General features: G+C 32.7%; 2 protein-coding genes across 4 annotated transcripts; both read left to right on the forward strand.

Moving 5' to 3' along the window:
* Positions 1-1,092: 1,092 nt before the first annotated feature.
* Positions 1,093-4,460, forward strand: LOC120256267. 3 transcript variants are annotated; one of them, XM_039263989.1, is made up of 7 exons: positions 1,093-1,271; positions 2,052-2,357; positions 2,440-2,486; positions 2,568-2,630; positions 2,780-2,912; positions 3,001-3,062; positions 4,110-4,460. In XM_039263989.1, the coding sequence occupies exons 1-6, from the start codon at positions 1,154-1,156 to the stop codon at positions 3,036-3,038; spliced, it is 705 nt and encodes a 234-aa protein (XP_039119923.1). In that variant the 5' UTR covers positions 1,093-1,153; the 3' UTR covers positions 3,039-3,062; positions 4,110-4,460. The 3 variants fall into 3 exon arrangements, with proteins under 3 accessions (XP_039119923.1, XP_039119927.1, XP_039119919.1); XM_039263993.1 differs by having other exon boundaries at positions 4,113-4,460; XM_039263985.1 differs by lacking the exon at positions 4,110-4,460 and having other exon boundaries at positions 3,001-3,330.
* A 2,965-nt stretch (positions 4,461-7,425) lies between these two features.
* LOC120251609 (class V chitinase CHIT5-like) lies at positions 7,426-9,746 on the forward strand. The gene is made up of 2 exons (XM_039260198.1): positions 7,426-8,549; positions 9,563-9,746. The coding sequence occupies exon 1, from the start codon at positions 7,435-7,437 to the stop codon at positions 8,521-8,523; it is 1,089 nt and encodes a 362-aa protein (XP_039116132.1). The 5' UTR covers positions 7,426-7,434; the 3' UTR covers positions 8,524-8,549; positions 9,563-9,746.
* The last annotated feature ends 4,737 nt before the right edge of the window (positions 9,747-14,483 follow it).

A 14,483-nucleotide genomic window follows, 5' to 3' on the forward strand; every position in this document is an offset into this window, starting at 1 on the left:
ATTGCTTTTTGGATAAATAAACATAAGTGATATATATATATTTTTTTCTTGAAAGATAGAAAAAGAACAAAAAGTTCTTGGAACTTGTTAAATTGTTCCAATCTTATTTATATTCTTAGGATGCAATTTTTCCCTATTAATATTAAAGAAGTACAATACTATTTATTTTTAAATAAAACTATGGTACATAAAAAAATTCACTGTAGAAGTGTTTGAATAGTTAGATCCTCGTTTGAGGAAAAATTTTTATATAAACTGACAAGCATTTATGACTTCATTAAAATTAATTATTTTTAATTAAAATTATTAGATTTTAAGTTTTAATAATAATAGTTAGGGAGTGTGGCTAACTAATTAACCAAATAAGCTGGGTAAATTTTATGACTAAGTACTGAACTTTTCCTTTATTTCAATTTGATTATTAATTTTGAATTTATATCAAAATAAATAATAAGTTTTAATTTTATTTTACCGGCAGGATAAATGGAGTTTTTCGATGAGTTTTTAATGATATAGATGCTAGAAATGTCTACATAGAATCATGAATGCCCATGGTCCACATTATCCGTTTGTGCAGAGGAGTGCCATATCAGATATTCTGACGTCCACGTTATCAAAAACTCATTAAAAAGCCCGATAAAATAAAATTAAAAGTTAATATTCATTTTAAAACAAATGGAAAATGCTCAAATTAAAATAAAATTAAAGTTCGATATTCACTAAAATAAAATTTACTAGCCTTAAAGTTGGGAGATGTTTCTCTTTTATTGTTGTTATTAGATTTATTATTTTTTATATTTTGTTTGAAAACTTAAATATAAAACAATGGATAAATTTCAGGGAATTACGTAAAATTAAAAAAACCAATAAATTCAAACATTTTCAGGAGATCTATGGAAAAAAATAATATATATATTTAATTAAAAAATAAAATAAAATTACAAAATACATAAATAAAAAAAATCTTGTCATGATTTGATCTCAGCCGTTGGTTATGCTATGAGATACGAATTAACCGTGAATCTTGTCCGTCCATTGTGTTACTAGTCTTTGAGAATGCGATTCAAATTTCAAACCGTTCTCGTTCTCGCGGGGGATCTCGTTTTCGTTGCTCTTGAATCCTCGAGCTAGGGTTTCAGATCTTCGAGGCTCAATGGCGAAGAAGGGGAGAAAGAAGGCTGCTCCCAAGCTCTCCTCGAGACCAGAAGACGCTGGTACTGACGCTGATAAGAGATTCAAGGAGCAGCAGCAAGCATTCAGTGATCAAGAAGGTATTGCCTCCTTGATTTTTCGTTTTTTCATTACAGCTCGCATTAAAATCAATGAATGCTTGGTATTTGTTGGAGATTGTTGAATTTTTAAGTAAATGTTTTAAAGATTGAGTGGTTGGAGGTATTTCATGGTCTCTGATTTCTAGGGCACGAATTCTAGGTTTTTTTATGTGATTCAGTGAACTAATCCGTTTGGGTGTGTTTGGAATGCTGAGGGAAAATAGAGGAGGAGAAATGCAAAATAAAAAATCAATCTTTGGTTTTCATTAGTTTTTCATGACTTGATCTAGTTCTCAACTTTCGTATTGTCCACCAGTTTAGCATACATTAGATTTCACTTGCCTTATGATATATCCTTTGATGCATCAACATTAGAGTATGTGATATTGTACTATTTATGGGAAAAAAATCTCTTCTTGATTATTAAGTTATTAACTTCATGAAAGTAATCCAAGCAGAAGGATGATTGACTGGATAAGAACATTTGTAGTGATGCCTTAAACTCTTCTTCCTTGAATAAAGGGCAAATTTGAAAAATTCTGGTGAAAACAGAGATATACCTACATTTATAATGAAATCAGTCTTTGTCATATAAGCTTTAAGATTCTAGCATCAGACGTGCAATTTCAGTTTGAAAGATTCCATATGCAGAGTCTCTTGCATCTTATAATCCAGAAGTTCATTGTCAACATTTTTAATATATCATTTCACAAAATTCATGTAGCTCTTTCATTTGTTTAAAATTTCAAGTTGATGAAATTTTCTTAATCTTTTAAATAGTTGAACGGCGAATTGCTGCAATTCAAGCTATTCAAGCAGCGGAGGTGGAAAGTTTACTTTCCCGGTTGCGCTTGCTGCGGTCATACTTAAGCAAGGAACAGCTGGACACTTGTGCCTTAACATTTTTTCAGAAAAACTTGCCCAATCTATCTGTAGTAAAGAATGAAAAATACAAAGTATATGAATTGGAATACAATAACAAAAACAATGATTTACTTGGTAACCATGGCCATGCCCTAAATATTCATGTTTCAACTGATAATACCTGCCAGCCAAGCAGTGATTTTTATCTTTCGGCGAAATCTGGTAAGTGACCATGTGTAAGTCATGTTATCGCATTTCTATATTTTGAAAATCGAAATTCTGATTACATGTGCAACTTTGGCAGTGAAGAACAATTTTCTGGATGCTGCAAACTACTGCATTCCTGATTTTGTATGTATCCCAACACTCTGATTGATTTGATATTCTAACTTGCTCTTTATGTTTCTGGCCTGAAGTAATGTTAAATTCCAGGTTTTTGATGAACAAACCGAGAATCTGATTGCAGGGATGAGAGATGCTTTTCAAACTCCTGGGGTTTGTATCTAAGTTCTATTTTTTTGTTTTTGGCAATTTTTTCTTAGCCATTGTCATTTCTTGCTTTTATTATCCTGGATAAAGTATAAACTATTCCTTTTTCCTTAAGGTGAACTTGAAAATACAACTAATATGTTTGTTTATCACAGAACACCAGCAATAGATTATCATTCGGCATGACACCAAAAACCCAAAGGGTACCAAAGCATGGTGAGATGCTTTTATCGGTCCATGGATCGCCCCTTGGTGTATACAGAGAAGACAACTTAGAGGCAATTCATGGTATGTTCTGGTTCTTCTTTCAGGCCTGTATACTGAGATTTTTATTTGGCAATCTGTTTCTCATCCCCTAGACATGACTGATTTCCAGAATCCGGAGATTGTCCTCCCGGGGATGGTGTCTGCTGACAAAGTCCATTATTCCATTAGAGGGTACATTTTTAACCAGTGTTCGAACACTCAAATTAATGATACATGTAGCATGAGTTTGTTGGTTTCTAATGTTGTCCAGTGATGATTACAAATATCCCATGGAGGATTTTCTTCACGGGCCGGATTTTGTACATGTTGTATTCTTGATGATATTTTCCATGTTGGTTCTCTGATTGCTCAGCAGCTAAGTGGTATTTTGGTTGTATTATGAAAGTGCGAAATACAACGATAAATTCAAAACAATTGGTAGTTTGAATAAAAGCCGTGTTTGAAATTTGGTACTGGTTTAATAGTTTTTCACATTGTACTTGGTCTAATGCATATCATTAGTATGTTTAGTTAAACTTAAAACAATGGTATACGCATAATACCACATCTACTGATTGCGGCACAATCTAGGCAAGCTTTTTTTTAGGCCGTGTAGCAGGCATGTTAATCAGATATGGATGTTATAATTATGAACTTGATGTAAAGTGTAAACTAACAGTATCTCTCTACGTTCACGAAGAATAGTCAATCTTACTTACCTTTCTGATCTCTTTATGAGAAATTAAGTTAAATGTTTGGAAGTATACTTTTATTTGCTTAAGTTAACTATAATTTTCTATTGAATATATCGATTCAACATTCATTCTAATCTATAAACATAAAATAAAACATTGGACTTGTGATGCATACAGTTGAATGTGTGTCACATTGGACACCATTGGCTTTATTTTCATGGCACATGATGCATTCATTGAAAGTTTTAAGTGTAATCTGTAATCAAGCAAGCTGTTTGATTAAATGCATATGCAGGAACAAAAAACAGTATTTCTCTCTGCCTAATGCAAATAGACAGCATGACTTTTTGGGCAGCTAGTATAGCTGTTAGCCCTGGCAATAACCTCTAAATGTGAGCAAAGTTCATTAATTTAAAACAAGCTGGCACCATTTGAAGGTTTGATTATATAAAACTAACACTGAAGCAATATCATGACAAGAAGTTTACTCAATTGAATTATTGACCTGTGATTGAAAATGCTTAATTGGTATCTGATGCTGTAGAAGATAAACAAGGAGAGACGGCGAACCTCAGTTATGTTGCAGCGGAGAGCAGGCACACCATGATGTATTTTCATCATTCTAGAGTGGATATGTAATGCTACATAGGTTGGATCAATCAACTGATCACAATTCAAAAATTAGAAGCAGCTTAAAACAGGTATGGCATCAAAGCACCTGTAATATGCTAGTTTTTTTTCCTTCTTTGGTTGGGTGAGGGAACTCTAGCTTATGATAGACATGGGAAAAATGCATTAAATCTGAATTAAGGATGCCAACTGTGTTGGTTGCTGTAATGACCTGCAATTAGCATGGCAAACAACCAGAGGGTTAACATCCCAAGCCAAGCAGTTGGATAAAACTAAAGCATGTTTACCTTGATGGATGCTAGTCTATTTTAATTAGTCTTTTTGTAAACAAACCAAACTTTGATACCGTGTTAGATGTAAGCCAAACATATTATGTGGATTTGATTTAACCTAAAAGGCTTAAGTTGCAAGGACAAAAAACCTAGGTTTATATATATTTAAAGCTGTATTTTTAAAAATTAATTGATGTGGGACTATTAGGTATTTAACGAGATCATTGTTAATAATAATTATTTTTTTAATAAAATTAACTAAAACATCGAAAGCAGCTCTAGTTCTAATTGCACATAAGATTATTGATATTATTATTTAAAAAATAAATTGGACAAATCACTTAAAGTATATTAGAAGAGATAAATACAGGGAAAGTCAACTCAAAATACAAGTAGTACAAGTAGTGATGAAATCAAAATTAAGGACGCATAGAACAAAAGTGAAATGCACATAAAACTACAAGAGATAGTAAAATGATCTTACAATAGATATTGAAAAAAATTAGACGACGCTTTTAGAAGATGATCACCGAAAAGGGTTATCTATCCATGTCCACTTTATCAATATTAGATCTCAAGATTCTTCGGTCACCTCCGCAACCGGATTTAATATTCTCTGTTTCCAATCAGTTACAAAGCAATACATCTATCTTTACATAAAGTCCATTGCCTCTACCCACACATCATTTATCTATCTTTATGAAAAAGAAGCATAGAGAATTGATACCCTACTCAGTTAGCCAGAGTTCCATAATCTAAGGATAACTTGAATGATTTGTTGTCCTGCAAGCTTGAGAAAAAGTGCATTTATCTTTGCTATGCATGCGCAATGAGCAAGACATTAGTGTCTTTTCAGTGCCACAAGGTCCATACAAAAGCACACATTTGTGCTGGTGAATTCACAATATGAGTTTCATTTTTTTTTTTTCATAATTTGATCCTTACATTATCATCATCATTGAATTTTTTTTAATAGTACACATTTTTCTGATCGTCATCTTTGTTTTATTACTTATATTTTGAATATATATTTATTATTATTATTTTATAAAATGTGAACAAGTTATGTAATAAAGAGTTACTATCTGAACATACTTATCCCCTTATTTTGTGTAAATCATGGTTTGAACCTATTTTTTGTGCCAGACACAAACAATCTAACTGCTAATAGCTCAAAAGATAGTTGGTAACAGATGCTCATTTATAGAGCCGAATAATGTTAGGCTATTATTAACTAATTACAATTCAAATACAATTATTATATTTAATTTAGACTTTGGATGCAAAATTGAAAGTAAATGCCAAGTATAAGATAGCAATTGACATGAAGCCATGAGAAAAAAGACAATGAAACAACCGGGTTTTCTTTAACCAATAATTAATAATTAGTTTAAGTTGATACTAATCATATAACTCCAAATAGAAACATCAATCTCGTAAGAATTACAACCAATTCATCCTGGGGAGTATTAAGTATTACAGTTCAATTTTATTTTATTTTATTTAATTGTTAAACATAAGAAAAGGTAAGTGTTGTTACACTAAATTATTTATTGGTTATTAATAAAATATATAATTAAAATTAATGTGTGTTCCCTCTAATGGTATTTATTAATGGTTGTGTTTACAGGTAATTCGTGTAACTGTTTATACTTATTAGAAATATGAATAAGTATCAAATCACATCACTACTATTTCTAAGTTATTCCCCAAAGAACAAATTCTCATCAAAACCTTCCAACAAGTTTCAGACATCATAAACAACAAACTTTTGCCAAATATTTAGATTTGTTTCTTTAGGCAGAGAATAAAATATTTTTTAAGTTTTGTTACATCCGTACTAAAATAAAGGTTAAAAACTAGAAACCAACAATAGAGATCAGTCCAATTGGTAGTGGCCATCCTTTTAAATTAAAAAAAATAAAACACCAATGAAAAAGGTTTATTTTTGGGGTCACAATATAAGGTAGTTTTAATCATTAGACTATTTTAGAGTTTGATATTCATGTCATTTTATCAATCTATTAAACTCTTACCGATTAAACTATCTCCTATAATAGTTATACTATAACATGGGATTTACAATCAACATATTAAACTCATACCTATTAAATTATCTCGCATATTATAATTATTTAATAAAATCTTAAATATCATTAATAAAATAATAAAATAATATATTATAAAAATTATATTACAAAATAAATATTTTAAAATAATTAAAATATATGAATAGTAATAAATTATTCTATTATTTTGAAAAAATAATTTGTGATGATAAAAAAATAAAAAAATTAAAAAAAATTGAATTAAAAAAATATTTAAAAGAGTGGGTCCCATCATTTTTTTATTTTTAAATAAAAAATAATGGAACCACCATTGAGTACTCAATGAATATGGATGGTTTAATGCATCAGCGACTTAATAAACTCTCATGGAAACCCATTAAAGTTGGCCTATAAGAATGCATTGGGTCAAAAATTTAAAAAATAAAAAACCAAAAGCTCGAATTTTTATTTTTTTAAAATATTTAAATAATTAGTCAATTATTCTGGTAATCCTATTTAGATTAACGAATTATAAAACAGTTTAATTAGATCACTCAACTTTAGAATTATAGTCAATTTGGTCATCGGTGCTCACGCCATTAACAATGTATTGATGTGGCTATGCACGTTACACATTATTAATAATGTAGGTAGTAGTGACGAAAATAACTGTAATCCATAAGTTGAATAATCCAAATTAAATTTTTTATAATTTGGTTGTTGACATGGGACTACGAGAATAATTGAATGACTATGTAGGTATTTAAAAAAAAATAATATTTATGAAACCTTTTCTTAACTAGTTTTTAAAATTTAAAAATCAAAGCAAGCATATTAAACTAAATGAAAACCTTCTACAAGTCTACATATACACCAACACTATGAAGGTTCAAACACCAACTCCCACCTCCTTCAAACCATGCCTAAATCCACCACCACCACCACCATCCTCCTCCTCCTCCTCTTCCCCTTCTTCATCCATGCAACAACATCATCATCTTCTTCACCTTCTACAATCATCAAAGCAGGCTTTTGGCCTTCATGGTCATTCCAAACCCTTCCTCCATCCTCCATCAACTTCTCATACTTCACCCATCTCTTCTATGCCTTCATCCCTCTTGATCCAACCACCTTCCAACTCTCCATCTCCCCTTTCCACCATCTCTGGCTAACCAACTTCACCACCACCGTCCACTCCCAAACTCCCCCTCTCTCCGCTCTCCTCTCCATTGCCGGCGGTGCCTTCAACCGCACCATCATCGCCAATCTCGTCTCCAATCCAACCTCCCGTGCCACCTTCATCAACTCCACCATTTCCATAGCTCTCCATTACAACCTTGATGGCTTTGACTTTGATTGGGAGTTCCCTGCCAACCCTGAACAAATGGACAATCTTGCACTGCTCTATAAAGAGTGGAGAGCAGCCATAACATGTCTTCTACCAACAAAAGTGCTCCTTTTAACTTCATCAGTTTACTTTTCTCCAGACTTCTTCTTGTCCATAGTGCCAAGGTCATATCCAGTGGCAGTCATGGCTGAGACTTTGGATTGGATCAATGCAATGTGTTTTGATTATCATGGTTGGTGGAACACGTCGGAGACTGGATTGCATGCAGCGTTGTATGATCCGGAGAAGAACATAAGCACGAGCTTCGGTTTGGGGACGTGGATAAGAGAAGGGATGCCGGCGAAGAAGGTGGTGTTGGGGATGCCGTTGTATGGGAGGACTTGGGAGTTGAAGGAGAGTGAGGAGCATGGGGTGGGGTCACCGGCGGTGAATGTAGGACCGGGGAAAGGCGGGAAGGGGATAATGGTTTATGGAGCCATAGTGAGGTTTAATGAGGAGAATAATGCTACGGTGGTGCATGATGAGGAGAGAGTGGCGGTTTATTCTTATGCAGGGAAGAGTTGGTTGGGGTATGATGATGAATGGTCTGTGAGAAAGAAGGTGGAGTATGGGATGAAAATGGGGCTTGGAGGGTATTTCTTTTGGGCTCTTGGGTTTTGATCATAATTGGACCCTCTCTCAAACAGGTATGTTTCTTCTTCTTCTTCTTCTTCTTCACTTTTTCCTTCATTTAATATTATTTTAGTGAAATTTATAATTATGTCTAAAGGTCTCTTAGCCTAATGCCATCAGGGTCCTTTGAGCATGGGGTTGACTTTCGGCCGCACTAAATGAGAATATGTGCAATATTTAAAAACTCCTTCATCTAGGGAGTGTTATCGATTGAGTTCGAGCCCGAGCAACAAGTTCCTCGAGCTCGAGCTCGTTTGAAAACTCGTTGCTTGATACTTGGCTCGAACTCGATCAAGTTTTATTTTTGTAGCTCGAGCTCGACTCGATATATAGATCGAACTACTATAGCTTGCTCGATTAAGCTCGATAAAAGATTAATAAACTTTAGTTTGATCAATTATTAAGATGCTTGAACTCGGCTCACTAGATTACTCGAGCTACTCGAACTCGAGCTCAACTCAACCCTAAGCGAGTCAAGTTCGAGCTTTCCTCAAATCGAACTCGAGTAGCTTTGCTAGTAGTATTATATCATTTACACCCCTACCCGCATCTAGTAAAAAAATTTATAAATATTTGTTGTGCGGATATATCCACAGTGATTACAAAAAGATCTATTTTTACATGTTTCAATTATACTATATTTTCTTTTACATGGGATGAACAATCATTTGTTAATTTGTTGTTATATATGCTCATATTATATTATGCATAAGTATTGATAAAATATAATCTTTGTGAGGCGTCAAATACGATTGAAATTATGCACTTTTACAAAGGAGGTATATGTGCAGATTTCCTTACTAGTATTTTAATAATAGAGCTAAAACAAGTAGTAGTAGTTGATTACCAAGCCGGCAGACCGCCCATATTAATTGTAAAATCAATTTCTTTGATAATATCACAGCCAAAAAAGAACAACAAAACAAAGCTGCAACGTAATGATATTTTAGACTCCTTTTTTGTTACCATAAAATATAAATATTAATTCAGTTATTTGTTATGCTAACACTTGTTTCCTTTTTGACAGCTTGGTCTGCATGGGAGTACTGAAAATGGTTGATTGGCCTTTGATCTGAGGCTTAATTTTAGTGAGGCACTTTATATACAAGTAAAATAATGCAATATAGTTTATATTTATGACCTTGTTAGCTTCCCTATTTAATGGAAACATTTGGTTTTGCTGACATTTTATCTCATTTAAACTGCTTATGTTTGACTGAAAAACTCCATCCCAATTATAGACACTAACAACAAAGATAGGAAAAGGGACACAAAAAAAGCAGTACTATATATCAAGAAATTATTATTAACACTAAAATCAGATACCTGACAAGTGCTCACCAATCAATCACTAATCAATCTAGTGATTGAACAATGCTTCCCTTGTTGACTTGTTCTTGTTTGTAATCCTAGTTTGAACTCCATGTCAAACAAAAAGCCTTCCAAGATACCCAGCCTGCATTTGCAATTAGAAAAAAAACAGAGAGAGAAAAAAACAGAGTGATATTTGCTGGGAATGCAATTTGATTTTCTGTACACTTGGTCTCAACCTGATGAAAAAAATGCAACATGAGAAGATGATGTTGTTATTTTTCTGGCAATTACCTCTTAATGTGGAAATAATATGATTGTATTTATTTTCCATCAATTTAAAACAAGCTGACACCATTTGAGGGTTTGATTATATTAAACTGACACTAATAGGGATATCATCACAAGAATTTTATTAATTTGAAAAGTGGACTTGTGATAGAAAATTCTTAATTGGTATCTGATGCAGTAGAAGATAAACAAGAAGGAGAGAGATTGAACCTCAGTTATACATCCTGGTGGAGAGCAAATGCACCAACTTCTACACATGCTGCTTAGCTGAGCCATGTTGAAGTCATTTGTTCATCAAGCCAGCATTTCAAAATTCACATTGGGATATTTATATTTTCACCATTGTAGAGTGGATAATATATAGGTTGATCTAGGGTACCTGTAGTAATTAGTATGCTAGCTAATGCTTCTTCAGTTGGATGAGGAAATAAACTTAATTGAGTTTATGATCAACAAGACAAGGATGAAGTAAAGCAGGAATAAAACCACTGCATGTTTTCTCTAACTTAGAATGCCAGTCTATTTTAATTACCCACGCGGTGAGAAAGCAAACAAATCAAATACTATATAAGATGTAAAACAAACATATTTTGTAGCCTTGATTCAACCCAAAAGGTTAAGATGATAGGATAAGAAACTAGATTTATATATTCACAATCCATTTTTTTTTTTCAAATTAATCTATATGAGACTATTAGTTACTTTAATAAATCATCCTGAATATATACTTCTGCATTTTTTTCTCAAAATAATTGAAACACCACCCGTAGCGCATAAGATTGACAATATTATTATTTTTAAATAAATAAATATAAGGGATAAAATAAAAAAAAGTATACCTATAAGGGATCATGACTATAGTTAAGGATGCACAAAACAAAAGTGGGATACACATAAAATTATAAATAATAGTTAATTAGATAATTTTACAATAGAATGAGAGAGGTGGGGATGCTAAATAGTGCTACCATGAGATAATTGTCCGATGAGGATCATCCATCTATAATCACTTTGTCAACCCTAAAATTCAAAGGGTTTCAGTCCCATCCGCAATTAGATTTAATATTGTCCTTTTCTAATCAGTGACAAAGTAATATATTATATAAAATCTATGCTCACTTTGTTGAATGTATTATAGATAATTTTATGTTTCTGCTGTAGTTTTATTTGCTTTATTTGCTTTAGTGTTAGTTTAGTTCTAGTTATGTCATAACCCAATTTCCAATGAATACTCTTAGTGTTTGACTCTCATGTATTATGTTATATAAATATGTTCTTCTTTATGTGTTAACTATGTCAGTAGTTCACTTTACCAAATTGTTATCTATTATACATTTTGTCCTTATATCCTACTGGGAGGTTTACTACTTTTTTCACAGTATGTCTACAATTATTACCCTGATCTAGCATAATTTAATTGCACAATATTTTTCACTTGGTATCAGAGCCAAAGAGATGAAAAGGAATGAGTGAAGGAGACGAAAGAAGAGATGTTTCAATCTCTTTGGGGTTTCTAAAACCCTAATCAAAGATCAACACCACCAAAGACATGTTTGAAAGCTAGCACTCTCAAGATCCCTTATTTTAAAGCAAGCAGTTGGTGCTCCAAAAGGAATTTGAGTGTTCATGGTATTAAACTTGGTATAGAATTGTGTTAAACTTGCAAGTATAAAATTTGAAGGACTTTATATGGTGTCCTATCTAGTTGGTGGAGACTTTGTGGGAAGTTGTAAGCGGTGATTCTACTAATCCGGAGAATGATTCAAAGAATGCTGAGGCTTTCAAGCAATAGAAATAGAGAGATGCACAAAGTAGAATTTGCTATTTCTAAATGGTTGTTTGAGCATATATTTGGTTGCAAGACAACAATGGAGATTTAACTAACTCTTGATAGGTTGTTTAACAAAAAAGAATGTTGCAATATTGTAATTTCTAAAGAATAAGCTTGTAAATGGTTCTTTAGGTGATCTAAATATTGCTCAATTTTTTTCTCATAATTAAAAGTTTGTGTTTAAAAATCTAATTTTTGGAATCAGATGAGCCAATTTTTGAAGTTCAAATGAAGTGACATATTATCTGTAGATTGAGGCCCTGAATATGTTCCCTTTGTGATGTCAATTCAAGATTGGGCTCAACAACCATCCTTAGAGGAGTTTGAAAATCTTTTGTCTTCACAAAAGTCTATAGCTAAATAGATGGTTGGAGTTTCAATCAAAGAAAAAGAAGAAAGTGTATTATTGGCTCAAAAGAAGAATTTTAAACGAAATAATAAGCAATTTGATTCATGTTTTTCTCAAGGTTGTCACACCCGGACCCGGCCCGGCCGGTTCGACAGGAAAAATCGGGAACCGGCCATGCGGCCGGTCCGGTTACCATCCTCAACTCGGCCTTGGAGTAACTCGGCTAAAAACCGGATAACCCGACCGATTTACTCAGAAACTCCGAAACCGGTTGACCCGGTGGTGAGAAGAAGAGGAGAGCTGCCGAAAAAAAAGGATAAGAAATAACGAGAGAGGCCCGGAAGCCGGAGAAGAATCAGAGAAGAAGCGAGAGGGAGAGAGAAAGAGTCCGCAGTTTTTTTTTTAAATTTTTTTATTCTTTGAGTCCCGAGACCAGGAGAGAGGCTGAGTGGAGAATTTTTCTTTTTTTAAATTTTTTTTTTTTGAGTCAAGAGATAAAGAGGGAAGGTGAGTGGAGAAATTTTTATTTTTATTTAATAGTTTTATATTTTTAAAAAATCAATGATATCATGATATTATCATATAAAACTAAAATTTTTAATATTAAATTTAATTATATTTCAAATATTTTTAAAATAAAAAATATTTATAAACTTAAAGTTTTAAATATTATATTTAATTAGTTGTTTTTTAATTATTAAAATATAGATTGTATTATTTTTTTATCATTATTAATTACTATAATATATTTTTTAATATTTTATTATTAACCCCGGTTCAATCCGGTCGAACCCCTCGATCCCTGACCCCTGAGCTTAGTCGGGTCAATGTCCCGGAACCGGGTCTGACAACCTTGATTTTTCTTCATCAGTATCATCATACAATTCATATCCAAGCTCATTTTCTCCAAAAGTAGATTCCACACACAATAGTGGCAAGAGTAATATCAAGTGTCACCGTTGTGGGAAACTAGGCGATATTAGAAGATTACACTGTGTTAAGTTGAAGGAAAATACTTATTTGGTTGAAATGGAGAAGGGTGAAACCAAGATTGAAGAAGATTTTTAAATGATGTGGAAGATTAGGGGGAATGCTTTTTGGCGCAAACAAAATCTGCTGATATTTCTACTGACTTTGAAAATAATTGATTGTTGAATCCTAATATGGTCATCACTTAACTGGTGTAGATTTTAAACTTCAAGGTCGTCATCGTTATGCGGAGAAAAAAAAGTTATGTAGTAATTAACAAAATTGAAGATGACACTCTTATTCTTGAGAATGCGTACCATGTTCTAAGTGTGAAGAAATTCTCTTCTCAGTGTCTAAGGCCCATAGTTATATATTTGGATAATTTATTCTCTTTACTTCACATAATGTAAAGCTCTTATGGAATATTAGGATTTTGGATGATTATTCATACGAGTAAGAGATCTGATAATGATATGTTTGTCTCATCAACTTTTACTTCTTATCAATATAATGCAAACAAACATTTAAGTACAATAATATTTAAAAAAAATCATAATTATTCTTTTGAAATGCTCTCAAGCCAGATTATACATCTACTTTAAATATATGTATAGATGTTGAGAAAGTGAGTAGAAATGATGATGCATATGCTCGGTTTGCAAATGTAAATATGAAAAAGCTGAAAGTAATGGTTAATCAGAATTTAGTCAAAGATTACTCATTTTAAAATGTTTTGAGCTGGTGAAGTTTGTGAAAGCTGCCAGTATGGTAAAGCTCATAGTCTATTATTTGATAGGTTTGTTTCCATGTGTAAAGCCCCTCTTGAACGAATCCATTGTGATCTGTTTGGTCGAACTGGAATTAGAGCATCATTTTATAAGGGTAAAAGTTTTAGATAGCATAGCTAAAGTCGTTAAGATGCAAACTTAAGAGAATGTTGTTGATATCCTTACTAAATCACTATCAAAAGACCCTTTGGAGTTGATTTAGGCTAAGCTTGGACTCTCTCAACCCCATCTCTCAATCTTTCAAATTGGAGGACTCGGGAGATTTTGTAAATTTCATGGATTAAAATGCCATTGTAGGTTTTTAATATTTATCATTGGGACCCCATCATATCTACCTCAATCATCCCACTGCTATAGACCACCAATGACCTGCCACCTCCGATTATCGGTAATATGCCACCACCGACCG

Source organism: Dioscorea cayenensis, chromosome 3 (assembly GCF_009730915.1).
Source record: "Dioscorea cayenensis subsp. rotundata cultivar TDr96_F1 chromosome 3, TDr96_F1_v2_PseudoChromosome.rev07_lg8_w22 25.fasta, whole genome shotgun sequence".
Taxonomy (NCBI): Eukaryota; Viridiplantae; Streptophyta; class Magnoliopsida; order Dioscoreales; family Dioscoreaceae; genus Dioscorea; species Dioscorea cayenensis.

Coding starts and splice junctions, on each gene's coding strand:
- LOC120251609 (XM_039260198.1), top strand. CDS start 7,435: ATGCCTAAATCCACCACCACCACCACCATCCTCCTCCTCCTCCTCTTC.
- LOC120256267 (XM_039263989.1), top strand. CDS start 1,154: ATGGCGAAGAAGGGGAGAAAGAAGGCTGCTCCCAAGCTCTCCTCGAGA. Junction 2,631..2,779: donor ATGCTTTTCAAACTCCTGGG/GTTTGTATCTAA, acceptor TGTTTATCACAG/AACACCAGCAATAGATTATC. Junction 2,913..3,000: donor CAACTTAGAGGCAATTCATG/GTATGTTCTGGT, acceptor ACTGATTTCCAG/AATCCGGAGATTGTCCTCCC.